General features: G+C 49.5%; 1 protein-coding gene across 1 annotated transcript in view; it reads left to right on the top strand.

Annotated features, from left to right (window-relative positions):
* The window catches only part of TSHZ3 (teashirt zinc finger homeobox 3), a 74,214-nt gene extending 59,857 nt beyond the window's left edge, over positions 1–14,357 (top strand). Inside the window, exon 2 of the mRNA XM_002829016.4 lies at positions 10,157–14,357. Coding sequence (XP_002829062.3) covers positions 10,157–13,362 — 3,206 coding nt within the window. The 3' untranslated portion in view covers positions 13,363–14,357. The remainder of the gene's footprint in view (positions 1–10,156) is intronic.
* The last annotated feature ends 232 nt before the right edge of the window (positions 14,358–14,589 follow it).

Genomic DNA, 14,589 nt, shown 5'->3' with positions numbered 1-14,589 from the left:
AGGCACTTCCATGAGTCCTTTGTCAAGCAGATATTCTTGTGTCAAATGGATCAGTTCATCCAGATTTTCCAGGTGTATTGAGAATAAGCTGAGATTTAGGTGAAATTTTCTGGGGACTTTGAGCTCTTTCTCTGACACAGAGGAAGGCGATTCAAGGCAGAAGCCCAGTGGACATGGGGTCTGGGCTCAGCCTGGAGGAGAACACGACCCAGCTTGGGGGCTGGGGGCTACAGGGACAGTGGCAGCCAGTTTGACAGCCAGTGTCTGAGGTGGCCGCCGCAGCCAGCACCGTGCTGCAGGGCATCTGGCTCCGAACCCCACCCCTGGGAGTGGGGCACTGGGGATCTCCAGTCAGGTCCATGCAGTGGGGTGGAGAGGGACTGAATCCATGGTCCTGCCCGCTGCCTTCCTAGAATTCCTATACCAGGGGCTGGGTCCCAGGGAGGAGAGCTGTGCTTGGTCAGGAGCACTAATGCTGCAGGAGTGCATCTGACATCGTCTCTTCCTTCCTTGCCTCCTTTCCTTGCTCTCCATTTCCCTCCCTTTTTCTTCTCCTTTCTGTCTGGCTTTCTTCCTTTTCTGCAGCCCCCATTTTAAGGCTGCCCAGAGTGAGGAGAGACAGAACCCAAGCCCCAGTGGGAGCTCTCACCTCAGCAGGGCTTGGTGCTCGTCCCCCTACCTCCTCCTTTCATGATGAGGTCAGCATGGAGGGTCTGGGAGACCCAGAGGCCTTTACAAGAGGAGGGGTGAGCCTAGGGGCCATCCCCTGTCCCTGCCTCCCAGATTCCTGACAGCAGGAGGCCTTCTGTGCTCCCATGGAGCACAGCCCCTGTGCAGTTGGTGCACCTCTATTTGCAGAGTTTCTTTAACTTGGAAAAGTCCTTTATGCCCACTCCTTATGAAATCCTTGGTTGCCTGCAAACACCTGGGAGGCGGATGTGGCCAGTTGCATCTTCCCATTCCTTCCTCCCATTTGTTGATGAAGAAACTGATGCTCACAGATGTGAAGTCAGTCATCACAGCCACAGGACTAATCCATGGCAGGGCAGAAGCTGAGACCCAGGGCCTCCCTGCCTAACATCATATTGTTTCCCAGAGAAAAAACCAATGGAGAAACAGCAGGTCCTGCCTGGCTCCACGGCTCAAGCCTGTAATCTCAGTGCTTTGGGAGGCCGATGCTGGAGGATCACTTGAGGCCAGGAGTTCTAGAGCGTGGGCAACACAGCAAGAGCCCAACTCTAAAAAAAGATTGTTTTTAATTAGCATGGTGTTGCTTACCTGTAGTTCCAGCTACTAGGGAGGCTGAGGTGGGAGGATCACTTGAGCCCAGGAGTTAGAGGCTGCAGTGAGCCATGATCACACCACTAAACTCCAGGCTGGGTGACAGAGCAGAGAATCGGCAGGTCCTCTCCAGAGTCCAGCTGCTGCCCTCCTGGACGGCTCTCCACATTGGGTTGCTATGGCTTTTGAACTGTCCCCTCCTATCTCCTCCTGCCATTTCCTTGGAGTCTGCTCTGTTGTGGGCCCAGGTGTGAGGAAGGCAGGTAAGTGGGGAGTGAGAAGTGGTCAAGATACCTTCTGCAGCACAGAAGAGGACTTCGTGCCTGCTGAGGGCTTAGGCATGTGTTGAAGTTGATTCTGGCTCTGAGGAAAGGGCAGGAGGGTCTGCAGAGACTGGTGTGCATGAGTCCTGGAGAGCCTGCGTGGGAAAACACACCCGACAGCCACCTTCCCAAGCCGTCATCCTTCCTCCATCCTCTTCGGCTAGTTAAATTATTATTATTTTTTTAAACAAAAACAGAAAGATCAACAAACAAAAAACAATAAAGCACTCTTATCCTGGCGAGGTATCTAGTGCCTGTAGTCCTAGCAACCCAGGAGGCTGAGGCGGGAGGATGGCTTGAGTCCAGGAGTTCGGGGCTGCAGTGAGCTGTGATTGCACCACTGCACTTCAGCCTGGGTAACAGAGCATAACCCTGTCTCAAAAAAAAAAAAAAAAAAAAAAACACCCTGTGTCATTTGAAAGTCTGAGTATTCAGGGAAGCAGGAGGAAAGGAGGCCCGGAGGCCCCAGCATTGGAACGGACCAATAGCGGCTCCCCTAGGTCCATCCTCTTTTACCTTGGTGGCCATCCTGAGGGCCGCTTCTGTACCAGAACTCACAGGCTCCAGGCCCTCTTTGTCATAGAGTCCTTTCCAGAAAATCACCTCTTGCATCCTTGTCTCTTCTCAAATCTCCGTTACCTGTGTTTTCTCTCTCCATTCCTACCTCCCATGCCCGTCGGTGGCCTCTCTCTCCCCTACCCCAGCCCTAGTGGATTCTTCTCTTCCTCTCCCATCTCTCTTTCTCCCCCTGTCCTCTCTCTGCTGGGCCCCCTCTTCTCTCTCTGCCCCCTTCTCAAACCCTGGATGACTTGATGGCCCCTTCCCTCTTCGGTCCTTTCTTCTCCTTTCCCTGCTTCTTCCTATCCCTCCTGGCTCTACTCTTTCCTCCATCACAGTCACAGGGCTCCTTATGGATGGATGACCAGAGGCACTCGTTGCAGAGAGGGGTGTTCTTCTGGGCTATCCATAATAAGAAGACATGGGGAAAAGGAATCTATAAAAACTTTTAGCCAGCAAAGCACCTTCCCAGGGAAAACGGAGGGTTATAACTTCAGAACCTTTATTTCAGCCCAGAAAATGCTAACGTTCACAGGGCATTTTACTTGGAAATTGCGTTGGGGAGCGGGACACAGCCATGCTTTCTTTTCCTTTCTTTCCACCCACACCCAGTGCCCCCTCCCACCCCCGACTTGCCCATCCGTGGCCCCCGTGGTTGGAGAGTGCAGGTCCCAGCCAACACTTCCTCTTCTTTTGGGAGAGATTCCTATGCGATGAAGGTAATTCCACCTTGCCCAGAAATGAATTCCGTTATGCCCCAGCTTACTGTTTTATATTTATATGACACGTATTAATTTCTTTTTACCTAGAGGTTGAATTTAGTTAATGATGACAATAAATATTAATGAAGGAATTGGTGTCTCCAGACCCTTGATGGCCACGGTGGGCCAGCTCTCTTCTCTCCCCAGACATGATACGTTTGTCATCCCTGCATCCACGGTGTGAAAGCCACACCACTGGTGAGCTGAGGGTGGGGATGCTGGACCCTCCTGGAAGGGTAGGTGTGGATCCCCATGGGGGAATTGAGAAGGTTCTGCCTGGCTGCCCCCTCCTCATTCTGGGGACAGGGTGCTCCCTCCCATACTTCCTGTGTGGTCCCCTGACACTGGACCCAGGGTGTGGGTCTTAGGAGTTCAGGCAAATGCCCCATCTACCTCCAGTGACTCATCCTGAGGGGTTGCAGCAGAGGGCTTGGGGTCAGAACTGGTTCCTCAGTGCAAGTGTGCTGTGGAACTAGCCAGAATCCCTGTTTCCTTGTCTGCAAAATGGAGATGATTTTTCCACCTTCCTTGACCATTGAGAGGACCAGATGCAATGAATGTATGAATGTGAACACAGCTCATAAACATGCTCATATTAGGCAGGATCCGTGTTTTGTCTTTGTGTTTTTTTGTTTTTCCATCATGTGGGCTTCTAAGGTTGTTGGGCTATAGAACTTTGCAGAAAGCTTTTGTAAGTTTGGGAGCTTTTATTTCTCATCCATGTGTGTCTCTACCCAGGAGTCACATTTGGTTCTGTGCATGCCAAGTTCTTCGGTTCAGGCAGTTGTCTGAAAATGTGTCCTTGGCACTCAGCTCTTGAGAGATCGATGGCTGTCTTGCTGCTTTAAGCACACAGTCTTCATTGGTGGGGTAAGGAAAGTGAGATGTGTGTGGGGAAGCGGGTGCAGCCATTCTGCAGGAGCTCACATCTTGAAGAGAGACTCTCAACGGAGGGACTTGGGGAAGTGTGGAATGCGGGTGCCCAGTCGGCCCCTCACTTGCTAGTCCCTGATCACTCCTGTGTGCTTCTTTGCATCTTTGCAGCTGTTGGTTTGGTTTGAATGAGAACCTCCTCCCGCTCACAGTCCAGCTGCCTCCTCCATGGGAGCTGGCAGCAGAGGTTCCCATCTTATTTGCTCAAGAGAAAAGAGGGATAGAGGGATGATAATGCATTCTTTTCTTTTTCTTTCACTTTCACTTTTCCTTTTTTTTTTTTTTTTTTTTTTGAGACAGTGGCTCACTCTGCTGCCCAGGCTGGAGTGCAGTGACAATCCCAGCTCACTGCAGTGTCCACCTCCCAGGTTCAAGCAATTCTCGTGCCTCAACCTCTCAAGTAGCTGGGACTACAGGTACCCGCCACCATGCCTGGCTGATTTTTTGTATTTTTAGTAGAGACGGAGTTTCACCATATTGCCCAGGGTTGTCTCAATATCCTGAGCTCAGGCAATCTCCCAGCCTCGGCCTCCCAAAGTGCTAGGATTACAGGTGTAAGCCACGACGCCTGGCCTACTTTTCCTTTTTTTTTTGAGACAGAATCACTCTGTTACCTAGGCTTTAGTGCAATGATGTGATCCTAACTCGCTGCAGCCTCAGTCTCCTGGGCTGAAGCGATGTTCCTGCCTCGGCCTCCTAAGTAGTTGGGACTACAGGCACAGGCCACGATGCCCGGTTAATTTTTAAAAGAATTATAAAGATGGGGTCTTGCTGTGTTGCCCAGGCTGATCTTGAATTCCTGGGCTCAAGCATTTCTTCCACCTCGGCCTCCCAAATGCTGGGATTACAGACAAGAGCTGCCGCACCTGGCCGATAATGCATTCCTGAAGAGGGTATTTGAGTGTGGGCACAGCTTGGGCGGGCTCCAATGCAAGGAGACCACCGACTGGGGTGTCTCCTCCCGTCTTGCTTGGTGGTGGGTTCTGTCATCCTGTCTACCCCAGAGACCTTTCATCACGAAGTGGCATTGCTGAATGTGCCAATCACTCTCAGACCGAACTTGCCTAGGATGGACTTTGGGTCTCACCGCAGCACATCTGCTTTGCATTGGGACTGGCTGGACTCAGGATCCATTCAGGATGTTTTGGCAGCTATTTAGGAGGTGTGAAGCAGCCGTCTATGATATTCATTCATTCATTCATTCATCCACTAACATGTATTGAGTGGCCACTCTGGGCCGGACGGTAGGGTTGCGGCTGATATCTGGGGTGTGGGTGTGTGGGGTCTGGTCCTGACCACACAAAGCTGACAGTGTGTTGGAATATCTGGCCAAAGACAAGTGATCCCCATGGCTAAGGGGACAAAAGCTGGGGTCAAAACCCTGCTGTCCCCAAGAGCCTTTTCCCTGAGGCCCGGGGAAGGGTGGGTTCCTGCATTCTCCACTTCACTGCACCTGCCCCAGGGTTTCCAGCAGAGGAGGCAGTGCTAGAAAGTGAGGAATGATAGATCTTGGTGCATCTCAGAAGCTGAGAGGGGCTGGAGGGGAACCGGGCAAATGGTGGAGGACTCCCTTCCTTCAGGGCTGCTTTGAGGAATTTGGATCTTCTTCCGAGCCCAGTGGGAAGTTACTGAGGGTGTTATATGGGGAGGTGATATGACCAGCCCGATATTCTATATTAATCTCAGCAGCTTCTGCTTGGAGATGAGATTAAAGGGGCTGGGGCTGGAGTCAGGGAGTTGGTTGGGGATGGGGTAAGAAATGCTAGTGGCTGGACTGGGCCCATGTGGGAGGCCGCAGAGAGAAGGGGGGATGCTGTTACAACTCCATGCTGCTGGACATGACCCCCCACTCACCTCCTTGAAATGAGGCAGCAACTGTCCATTGCTCACCTACTGCATGCAAGACTAAGGATGTAAGGTTCCCTCCCTTAGAGAATTCAGGCAAGAATGCGCAGAAAGTTAAGTAGCAACAAGGAATTTAAATACTCTCAAATACTGTTGGAGACAGTAGCGGAGTTTCCCAAGGTCATATGTGATGCATTGTTGGGTCAAATCGGTAGATGGTGCCTACTGCTGGGCTACTGAAGCCAGCCTGGTGGGGACCAGGTTCTCGACAGCCCTGCCCCATGCCCCTGTTGACTTCTCACCATCTGCACAGTGACTGGGAACACCCAGTCTTTCCTCCCCTCTTTGCCTGATCCAGGGCATTCGCTGTGCCAGCTTCCAGAGCCTTTCCTTCTATCCAGCCAGGGGCTTTGCTTGTCAAGCTCAGTCTAGAGAAGAAAGCACAGAGGAATGACTCTACTTGCTGAGTGTTGGTGAGGTTGGTGTTTGCAGAGAATGAACCAGATTTAGTGACTTTACAGCTCAGCTCTTTACCTTCTTTGAAAGGCCATAAAATGATAGACATGTAGCTGAGGAAGGACCTTACAAATATTACTCAAGTGCCCCGTATCATTTGAAGAAGGAAATAGAGGCCTAGAGAAACAAAACTCTGCACTGCACAGTGTGCGGCAACCTGCCTGGTGCCTGTGGCAGCTTGATGCATATTTGTGGAGTGCCTTTCATCCCTTAGTTCCCTCATTCCACTGGGTCCATTTCCATTTTCTAGAACATTTTTAAAGTTCAGTAATCAAGAGTATAAATATTCTTAGAGTAGTGAAATTATTGCAAAGCATGGTGGAAGGATGGGAATTTTCCCTTTATTTTTATGTATTTATTTTTGGAGATAGGGTCTTGCTCTGTTGCCCAGGCTAGAATTCAGTGGTGGGTCATGGCTCACTGCAACCTCCACCTTCCGGGTTCAAGCGATTCGCTTGCCTCAGCCTCTGGAGTAACTGGGACTACAGGCGTGTGCCACCATGTCTGGTTAATTTTTTTGTATTTTAGTAGAGATGGGGTTTTACCATGTTGCCCAAGGTGGTCTCAAACTCCTGAGCTCAGTCAGTCTGCCTGCCTTGGCTTCCCAAAGTGCTGGGATTACAAGAATGAGCCGCAGCACCCAGCCTTTCCCTTTATTTTAATGTGGAGGGGAGAACCAATGGGTAAAAGTCTTAGGCTCCACCTAAGGAAATACTTCTCACCTTCAGATTGGAAAAGAAAATGGTCATTTGAACAGGGAGTGAGGCCCACGTCACAGCCATGAGGGTGTGCGCTTGTAAGGACCCTCAGAAACCATGACATGGTCAGGAATGGGGTGTGCGGTGAGGCCAAGTCTCTCCAGGACCCAGTTCTCCTTGGCACTAGAGCCTTTTAATTCTCCTCTGAGTTGGATCTTGTTCCACCAGGGAGGTTGAGAGGTTGGCCTTTTCTTTCCATATTAATTTCCTCCTCAGTCATCAGACTGATGACATTCTGACCCCGCTGTGTAATTTACAAAGCATATCAGAGCGTGTTGTGGGCCAGCCCAGGAGAGGAGCTGGTCACATCATTCATGGTGCATGTGTTGGGGAGGGGTGCTCCGGACGGCCTGGGCTGGGTTGCTGCTTGTGCAGTGGGGGTGGGGAAGGCTCTAGTCATGGGGAGATGCATTGCCCCTGGGTGGAAGGTGGGCTGGCAGAGCCCCTGGGTTTCCCTCTCACCTGGTAGCCTTCACCCACAGAGGACTCTTTCATGTCCACTATTGGCTCTGCTGCTTCTGGCTGCTGGTGTCCTCTTGTAGTGGCTGCTGTGGGGCCATTTCTCTCTCAGACTTAATTTCATGGGAGCTACGTAATAGGAGCAAAATCTCCAGGGTGTGGGGTTTGTATTGCAGACTGTGGCTCCAAGAGGCATCTCCAGGAAAGAAGGGGCTTTGATATCTTCACCCATCTACACAGGCCTGGGCATTTCCTTGAGTCTCAGTGGGAGGGACACCAGCCTTGGGATTTCCTCCTCTTTCTCCGTTTACAATAAAACCGTACTATGGAAACATCATATATGCATGCACCTGGTGCACTTCTGCAGACAGTGGGCTGTGTCTAGCTAAACCCAGCCTACTCTGCTCTAGCTGTTCCCCGAGAGGATTATAAGAGAGGTTGCAGACCCACCTGGATGCTCTGACCTCAGTCATACTGTGTGCCCCAGCTAGGGTAACACGCCATCCTTCAGTTTGCATAAGACTGAGTAAATTCCCAGGATGCAAGACGTTCAGTGCTGAAACCAGGACAGGTCCAGGCAAATTGGGACACTTGGTTATTCTACCTCAGCTGTTCTTCCTCCAGGCCTGCCACTCCATTGGAGTTTTGAGTCCAGATTTCTAGAATGTGCTGCACACTGAAGAAGTCTGTCGGGGGGCAGGTGAGGAAGAGTGAGATGTCTTCTTTTCTTTTTCTTTTCCTATTCTTTTCCAACACATGCATTCACAGTCTTCATTGTGGCTAGCACAGGAGCCTCCACTGGCCAGTGCTGTATTTCCCTAAGCATTTGGTCCTGGCCTGAGGAACAGAGATTTTGCTGTCTTTATTTGTCATCTGGAAGTGCATGGCCTTAAACTTGAGGTTCCCCACAGCACTTCACACTCAGCTGACCGCAGCAGGGCACTCTCTTCTGCTCATTTGTAAAGAACATCCATGGCTCCTGGACAAGACTGTTGCTTAGTAGTTGGCAAATGAGCAGAAGTATTCCCCTCCCTGCAGCTGATGTGTGTACCTGGGACAGTTCCCATCCAAGTTCACATTACATCAGTGTTGGGATTCCATGTGTCTTGGCTTAGGAATCTTGGCACTCAAAGTAGGGGGATTAGGAGCAAAAGAATCACACCTGTCCTGGAAGGAATGAGGGGGGCCTATCTGCTTGGCTTCAAGGGACTCATTTCACTGTTTTGTTTGTTTGTTTATTGTTGTTGTTGGTTTGTTTTCTGATGTGAAATGGAACAGGGGCAAATCTTTAAAGCTGGTGGAGTCAATTCCACAAACAAAGCTTCCCTTCCTTTCTTAAGAGCTTTTTGTAGAAATCAGCCTTGCAATTAGCACTGCAACGTTCCAGCCACCTAACACACTTCCCCACTGGCCTTTTGAAGCAAATAAGTATTTAGAAACTGACAGAACAAAGTCACTTTATTTCCCCTTTTCCTTTACCTTGAAATTGTTCCTAGCCACAGGGCTGGCCATGCCTCACTGTCCAAAAAACTACCCCGATTCAGTATGCAGTGGCAGATCAGTTTAGTAAGGAATAACCCAAGTCACCAAATGCAAGAGAATGAAAAAAAAAAAAACAAAAAAAACACCCTGTTGCATTAACACAAGTATTCTCTGGGCTCTGCGTCTCTGGACGTGCATCTTCCAGAACCTGCAGGCACGTGGCCTGCCCTCCACCTGCGTGGGAATGCATGCTGGATTTACATCCCAGTTACATCGCTTCCAGAAAGACAGGATCTCTGTTGGATGCCCATGAAGCTTATACTGAGTAAATATTGACAAAGTAGTCTAAAGAGCAAATACTTTGACATTTGTAAGGTCCACTGGAAGGTCTTGTATATATTTATACAGCAGGAATGAGCACCGCATACCAATTTTCCTGAACTTGTTCTGACATAATTCTGCATGGAGAGTGTGTGTGCGCAGGTGGCTGAGAACGGCTGAGTGTTCACATGGGGGACAGGGCTGGGGGCTGGGTCGTAGCTGGTCAGGGTATCTCCTCGCAACTGGAATGAACCCACACCTATCCCTGCCAGGAAACCTACCTCTAAGCTTTTCTGAGACCTGCTTTTCCAGAAGGAAGAAAGAAAAAAAAAAGCGACAAAACCTTGTTTTTCCTTTATTACAATGGACGTACTTTTCTTTTTACTTGGTAAAAATTTTATTGATGTTTTTATACTTTATATTTATTAAAGATTGAGCCTCAAAAATGTAATGAGTAAAAAATGCTTGCTTAATTTAAATTGTGAATCTGTCTGTTAAGAAATGCATTAGGGGTAGGAGAAGCATAAGACATATTAATTGACAGACAGGAACTGCTGTCTCTGAGGTTGATACAAGTAATTTATTACTTTAGAAATGAATGCCACCTCCAGAATGTGCTTCATTAATTTCAAATTTAGTTTTAATTTCAAGCTGTTGCCCCTTGAGAAGAATAAGGTGGCAAATTATGTTTGAAGAGCAGATTTTTTTTTTTTTTTTACTCCAAAGAAACACCACATTTTAACTATTTAATTTTACAAATACATGTACCCATCTGGGTTGCTCTGTTTTCCTGAGAGCCCAGAACATATTCTAGGTAAGATCAACACGTACTAATGCTTTTTTTTTTCTTTCTCTCCTTCTCCCTCTCTCTCTTCATTCCATCCTACCTGTCTCTCTTTCCCACCTGTTATCATGGCAGCCTATGTTTCCGAAGAGTTAAAGGCTGCTGCCCTGGTGGACGAAGGTTTAGACCCAGAGGAGCATACGGCAGATGGAGAGCCCTCGGCCAAGTACATGTGCCCGGAGAAGGAGCTCGCCAGGGCCTGCCCCAGCTACCAGAACTCCCCGGCCGCTGAGTTTTCCTGCCACGAAATGGACAGCGAGTCACACATCAGTGAGACCAGTGACCGAATGGCTGACTTTGAAAGTGGCTCCATCAAGAATGAAGAGGAGACCAAGGAGGTCACGGTCCCACTGGAAGACACGACTGTGTCGGATAGCCTGGAGCAGATGAAGGCCGTGTACAACAACTTCCTCTCCAACTCCTACTGGTCCAACCTCAACCTCAACCTGCACCAGCCCTCCTCGGAGAAGAACAACGGCAGCAGCAGCAGCAGCAGTAGCAGCAGCAGCAGCTGTGGCAGCGGGAGCTTCGACTGGCACCAGAGCGCCATGGCTAAGACGCTGCAGCAGGTGTCGCAGAGCCGCATGCTCCCGGAGCCCAGCCTCTTCAGCACCGTGCAGCTGTACCGGCAGAGCAGCAAGCTCTACGGCTCCATCTTCACGGGGGCCAGCAAGTTCCGCTGTAAGGACTGCAGCGCTGCCTACGACACACTGGTGGAGTTGACGGTGCACATGAACGAGACGGGGCATTACCGCGACGACAACCATGAGACCGATAACAACAACCCCAAGCGCTGGTCCAAGCCTCGCAAACGCTCCTTGCTGGAAATGGAAGGGAAGGAAGATGCCCAGAAGGTGCTGAAGTGCATGTACTGTGGCCACTCCTTTGAGTCCCTGCAGGATTTGAGTGTCCATATGATCAAAACAAAACACTACCAAAAAGTGCCTCTGAAGGAACCCGTCACTCCTGTCGCCGCCAAAATCATCCCTGCCACTCGGAAGAAAGTTTCCCTGGAGCTGGAGCTCCCCAGCTCCCCGGATTCCACAGGTGGAACCCCCAAAGCCACCATCTCAGACACCAACGATGCACTTCAGAAGAACTCCAACCCTTACATCACGCCAAATAATCGGTACGGCCACCAGAACGGGGCCAGCTATGCATGGCACTTTGAGGCTCGGAAGTCGCAGATCCTGAAGTGCATGGAGTGTGGGAGCTCGCATGACACCCTGCAGGAGCTCACTGCCCACATGATGGTCACTGGCCACTTCATCAAGGTCACCAACTCTGCTATGAAAAAGGGGAAGCCCATTGTGGAGACGCCCGTCACACCTACCATCACAACCCTGCTGGACGAGAAGGTCCAGTCCGTGCCCCTGGCGGCCACCACCTTCACATCCCCCTCCAGTACACCTGCCAGCATCTCCCCAAAACTGAATGTGGAGGTCAAGAAGGAAGTTGACAAGGAGAAAGCGGTCACTGACGAGAAACCTAAGCAAAAGGACAAGCCTGGCGAAGAAGAGGAGAAGTGTGACATCTCTTCCAAATACCATTACTTGACTGAAAATGACTTAGAAGAGAGTCCCAAGGGGGGGCTCGATATCCTCAAATCCTTGGAAAACACAGTGACATCCGCGATCAACAAGGCCCAGAATGGCACCCCTAGCTGGGGGGGCTATCCCAGCATCCATGCCGCCTACCAACTTCCCAACATGATGAAGTTGTCCCTGGGCTCGTCCGGGAAGAGCACGCCCCTGAAACCCATGTTTGGCAACAGTGAGATTGTCTCCCCGACGAAAAACCAGACCCTGGTTTCTCCACCCAGCAGCCAGACATCCCCCATGCCCAAGACAAACTTTCATGCCATGGAGGAGCTGGTGAAAAAGGTCACTGAGAAAGTTGCCAAAGTGGAGGAGAAGATGAAGGAGCCGGATGGGAAGCTTTCCCCGCCCAAGCGGACCACTCCCTCCCCATGTAGCAGCGAAGTCGGGGAACCCATCAAGATGGAGGCATCCAGCGACGGGGGCTTCCGAAGCCAGGAGAACAGCCCCAGCCCCCCGCGGGATGGGTGCAAGGATGGGAGCCCCCTGGCTGAGCCGGTGGAGAATGGCAAGGAGCTGGTGAAGCCCCTAGCCAGCAGTTTGAGTGGCAGCACGGCCATCATCACCGACCACCCACCCGAACAGCCTTTTGTTAACCCTTTGAGCGCCCTGCAGTCAGTCATGAACATTCACCTGGGCAAGGCCGCCAAGCCCTCCCTGCCTGCCCTGGACCCCATGAGCATGCTTTTCAAGATGAGCAACAGCCTGGCGGAGAAGGCCGCCGTGGCCACCCCGCCGCCCCTGCAGTCCAAGAAGGCAGACCACCTCGACCGCTATTTCTACCACATCAACAGCGACCAGCCCATAGACTTGACAAAAGGGAAGAGTGACAAAGGCTGCTCCTTGGGTTCAGTGCTTCTGTCACCCACGTCCACAGCCCCGGCAACCTCCTCATCCACGGTGACAACGGCAAAGACATCTGCCGTCGTATCATTCATGTCAAACTCGCCGCTACGCGAGAATGCCTTGTCAGATATATCCGATATGCTGAAGAACTTGACAGAGAGCCACACGTCAAAATCCTCCACTCCTTCCAGCATCTCCGAGAAGTCTGACATTGACGGGGCCACTCTGGAGGAGGCTGAGGAGTCGACGCCTGCCCAGAAGAGGAAGGGCCGCCAGTCAAACTGGAACCCCCAGCACCTCCTGATCCTCCAGGCCCAGTTTGCCGCCAGCCTCCGGCAGACCTCAGAAGGGAAGTACATCATGTCAGACCTGAGCCCCCAGGAGCGGATGCATATCTCCAGGTTCACCGGGCTGTCCATGACCACCATCAGCCACTGGCTGGCCAACGTGAAATACCAGCTTCGAAGGACAGGTGGAACAAAGTTCCTCAAAAACTTGGACACTGGCCACCCCGTCTTCTTTTGTAACGATTGTGCGTCCCAAATCAGGACTCCTTCCACGTACATCAGTCACCTAGAGTCACACTTAGGCTTCCGGCTACGGGACTTATCCAAACTGTCCACCGAACAGATTAACAGTCAGATAGCACAAACCAAGTCACCGTCAGAAAAAATGGTGACATCCTCCCCCGAGGAGGACCTGGGGACCTCCTATCAGTGCAAACTTTGCAATCGGACCTTTGCCAGCAAGCACGCTGTTAAACTTCACCTTAGCAAAACACACGGGAAATCTCCGGAAGACCACCTTCTGTATGTCTCTGAGTTAGAGAAGCAGTAGCATTTGCTTTTGATAGAAAGGACTGCAGTTTGCTTTGAGGGAAACTGTGGAAGGCACCTTCAGGCTGCCTCTGACTTGTTGTTCTTGGCACATGTTCTTATTTTAACTGCAGAGAATCACTCTGGGCTGGACTGTTTTGTATAACTGTACAGTGTTTAATAGAGGTGCATAATCAGCTGTTGTTACTGGTAAAATATGAAGGTTAAAATGCAGTGGTAAGTGTTTGGAACTTTGTGTAAATGGGATTTAGTTGTGAGCATCCTCCCGATGCTTCAAGCTGCATGCATTAACAGACAGTTTAATTAAGCATTTATAACGAAATCAGGCACACTTTTTCCACGAGACATGAGTGTGCTGGCATTTCTCACCCTTTCATCTTTAGCCCTCTGAGTACTTTGAAGCACTTTTGCATTAATTTGGTTAAAAAATAAAATAAAATAATAATAATGTATGAAGCTCTGTTTTTTAAACTCCTTACCAGCTTAGTTATAATGAATAATATGAACCTCCATTTATGCAGGTCTGCAGGGGTATAACACGCCTTGAAATTTAAAAGAATATTATTTTCACATTGAAACATAGATGTATATATTGTATAGATTTCAGACTCTCTTATGAAAAAAATGTGATTGTGGTTAAATGACCTTTTTCTTGCATTTATAGCAACAGTGTTTTATGCACCTGCTATGCTCTGGGCATAAGCTGTGCCTATGTATAGTGTATATTTCTTTTTTTCTTTTTTTTAAGGTCTATGGGTTTTGTTTTTTACATGCAAACATTGTAAATTATACAGAAGATACCACAGATAGCATTTATAAAGTATACAGAAACATTATCTGAAAGCAAAGTATGATAGTTTGTTTTGCTATACAGTACATCTATATTGATAGAGGTTCATGTTTAAATTATACATATTTATTAGCATCATATTGTCATTTGTTTTGAACAGTCTGAATAAACGAGACCAGGAAAAACATCCCTGGCAGGCATCAGAACTATTTTGCACATGATTTTTAAAGGTATTTATTAGAAATCAAAGAACGCTCAAAATAAACTCAGTGCTCAAAGGGTTAAGTCTATTTGAAAAGGTTAAAAAAAAAAAGAACAACAACAAAAAAAGAACTTGTACTGTATTTCCTAAACATTGATAAAGCCTTTAAAATGTTTGTACTGTAATACTTTGCTTAAAAGTCACGAGGCATTCTGTGATCCAACCTCTTTCACTTA

Source organism: Pongo abelii, chromosome 20 (genome assembly GCF_028885655.2).
Source record: "Pongo abelii isolate AG06213 chromosome 20, NHGRI_mPonAbe1-v2.0_pri, whole genome shotgun sequence".
NCBI lineage: Eukaryota > Metazoa > Chordata > Mammalia > Primates > Hominidae > Pongo > Pongo abelii.
This window is presented reverse-complemented; position numbering and strand designations above follow the sequence as displayed.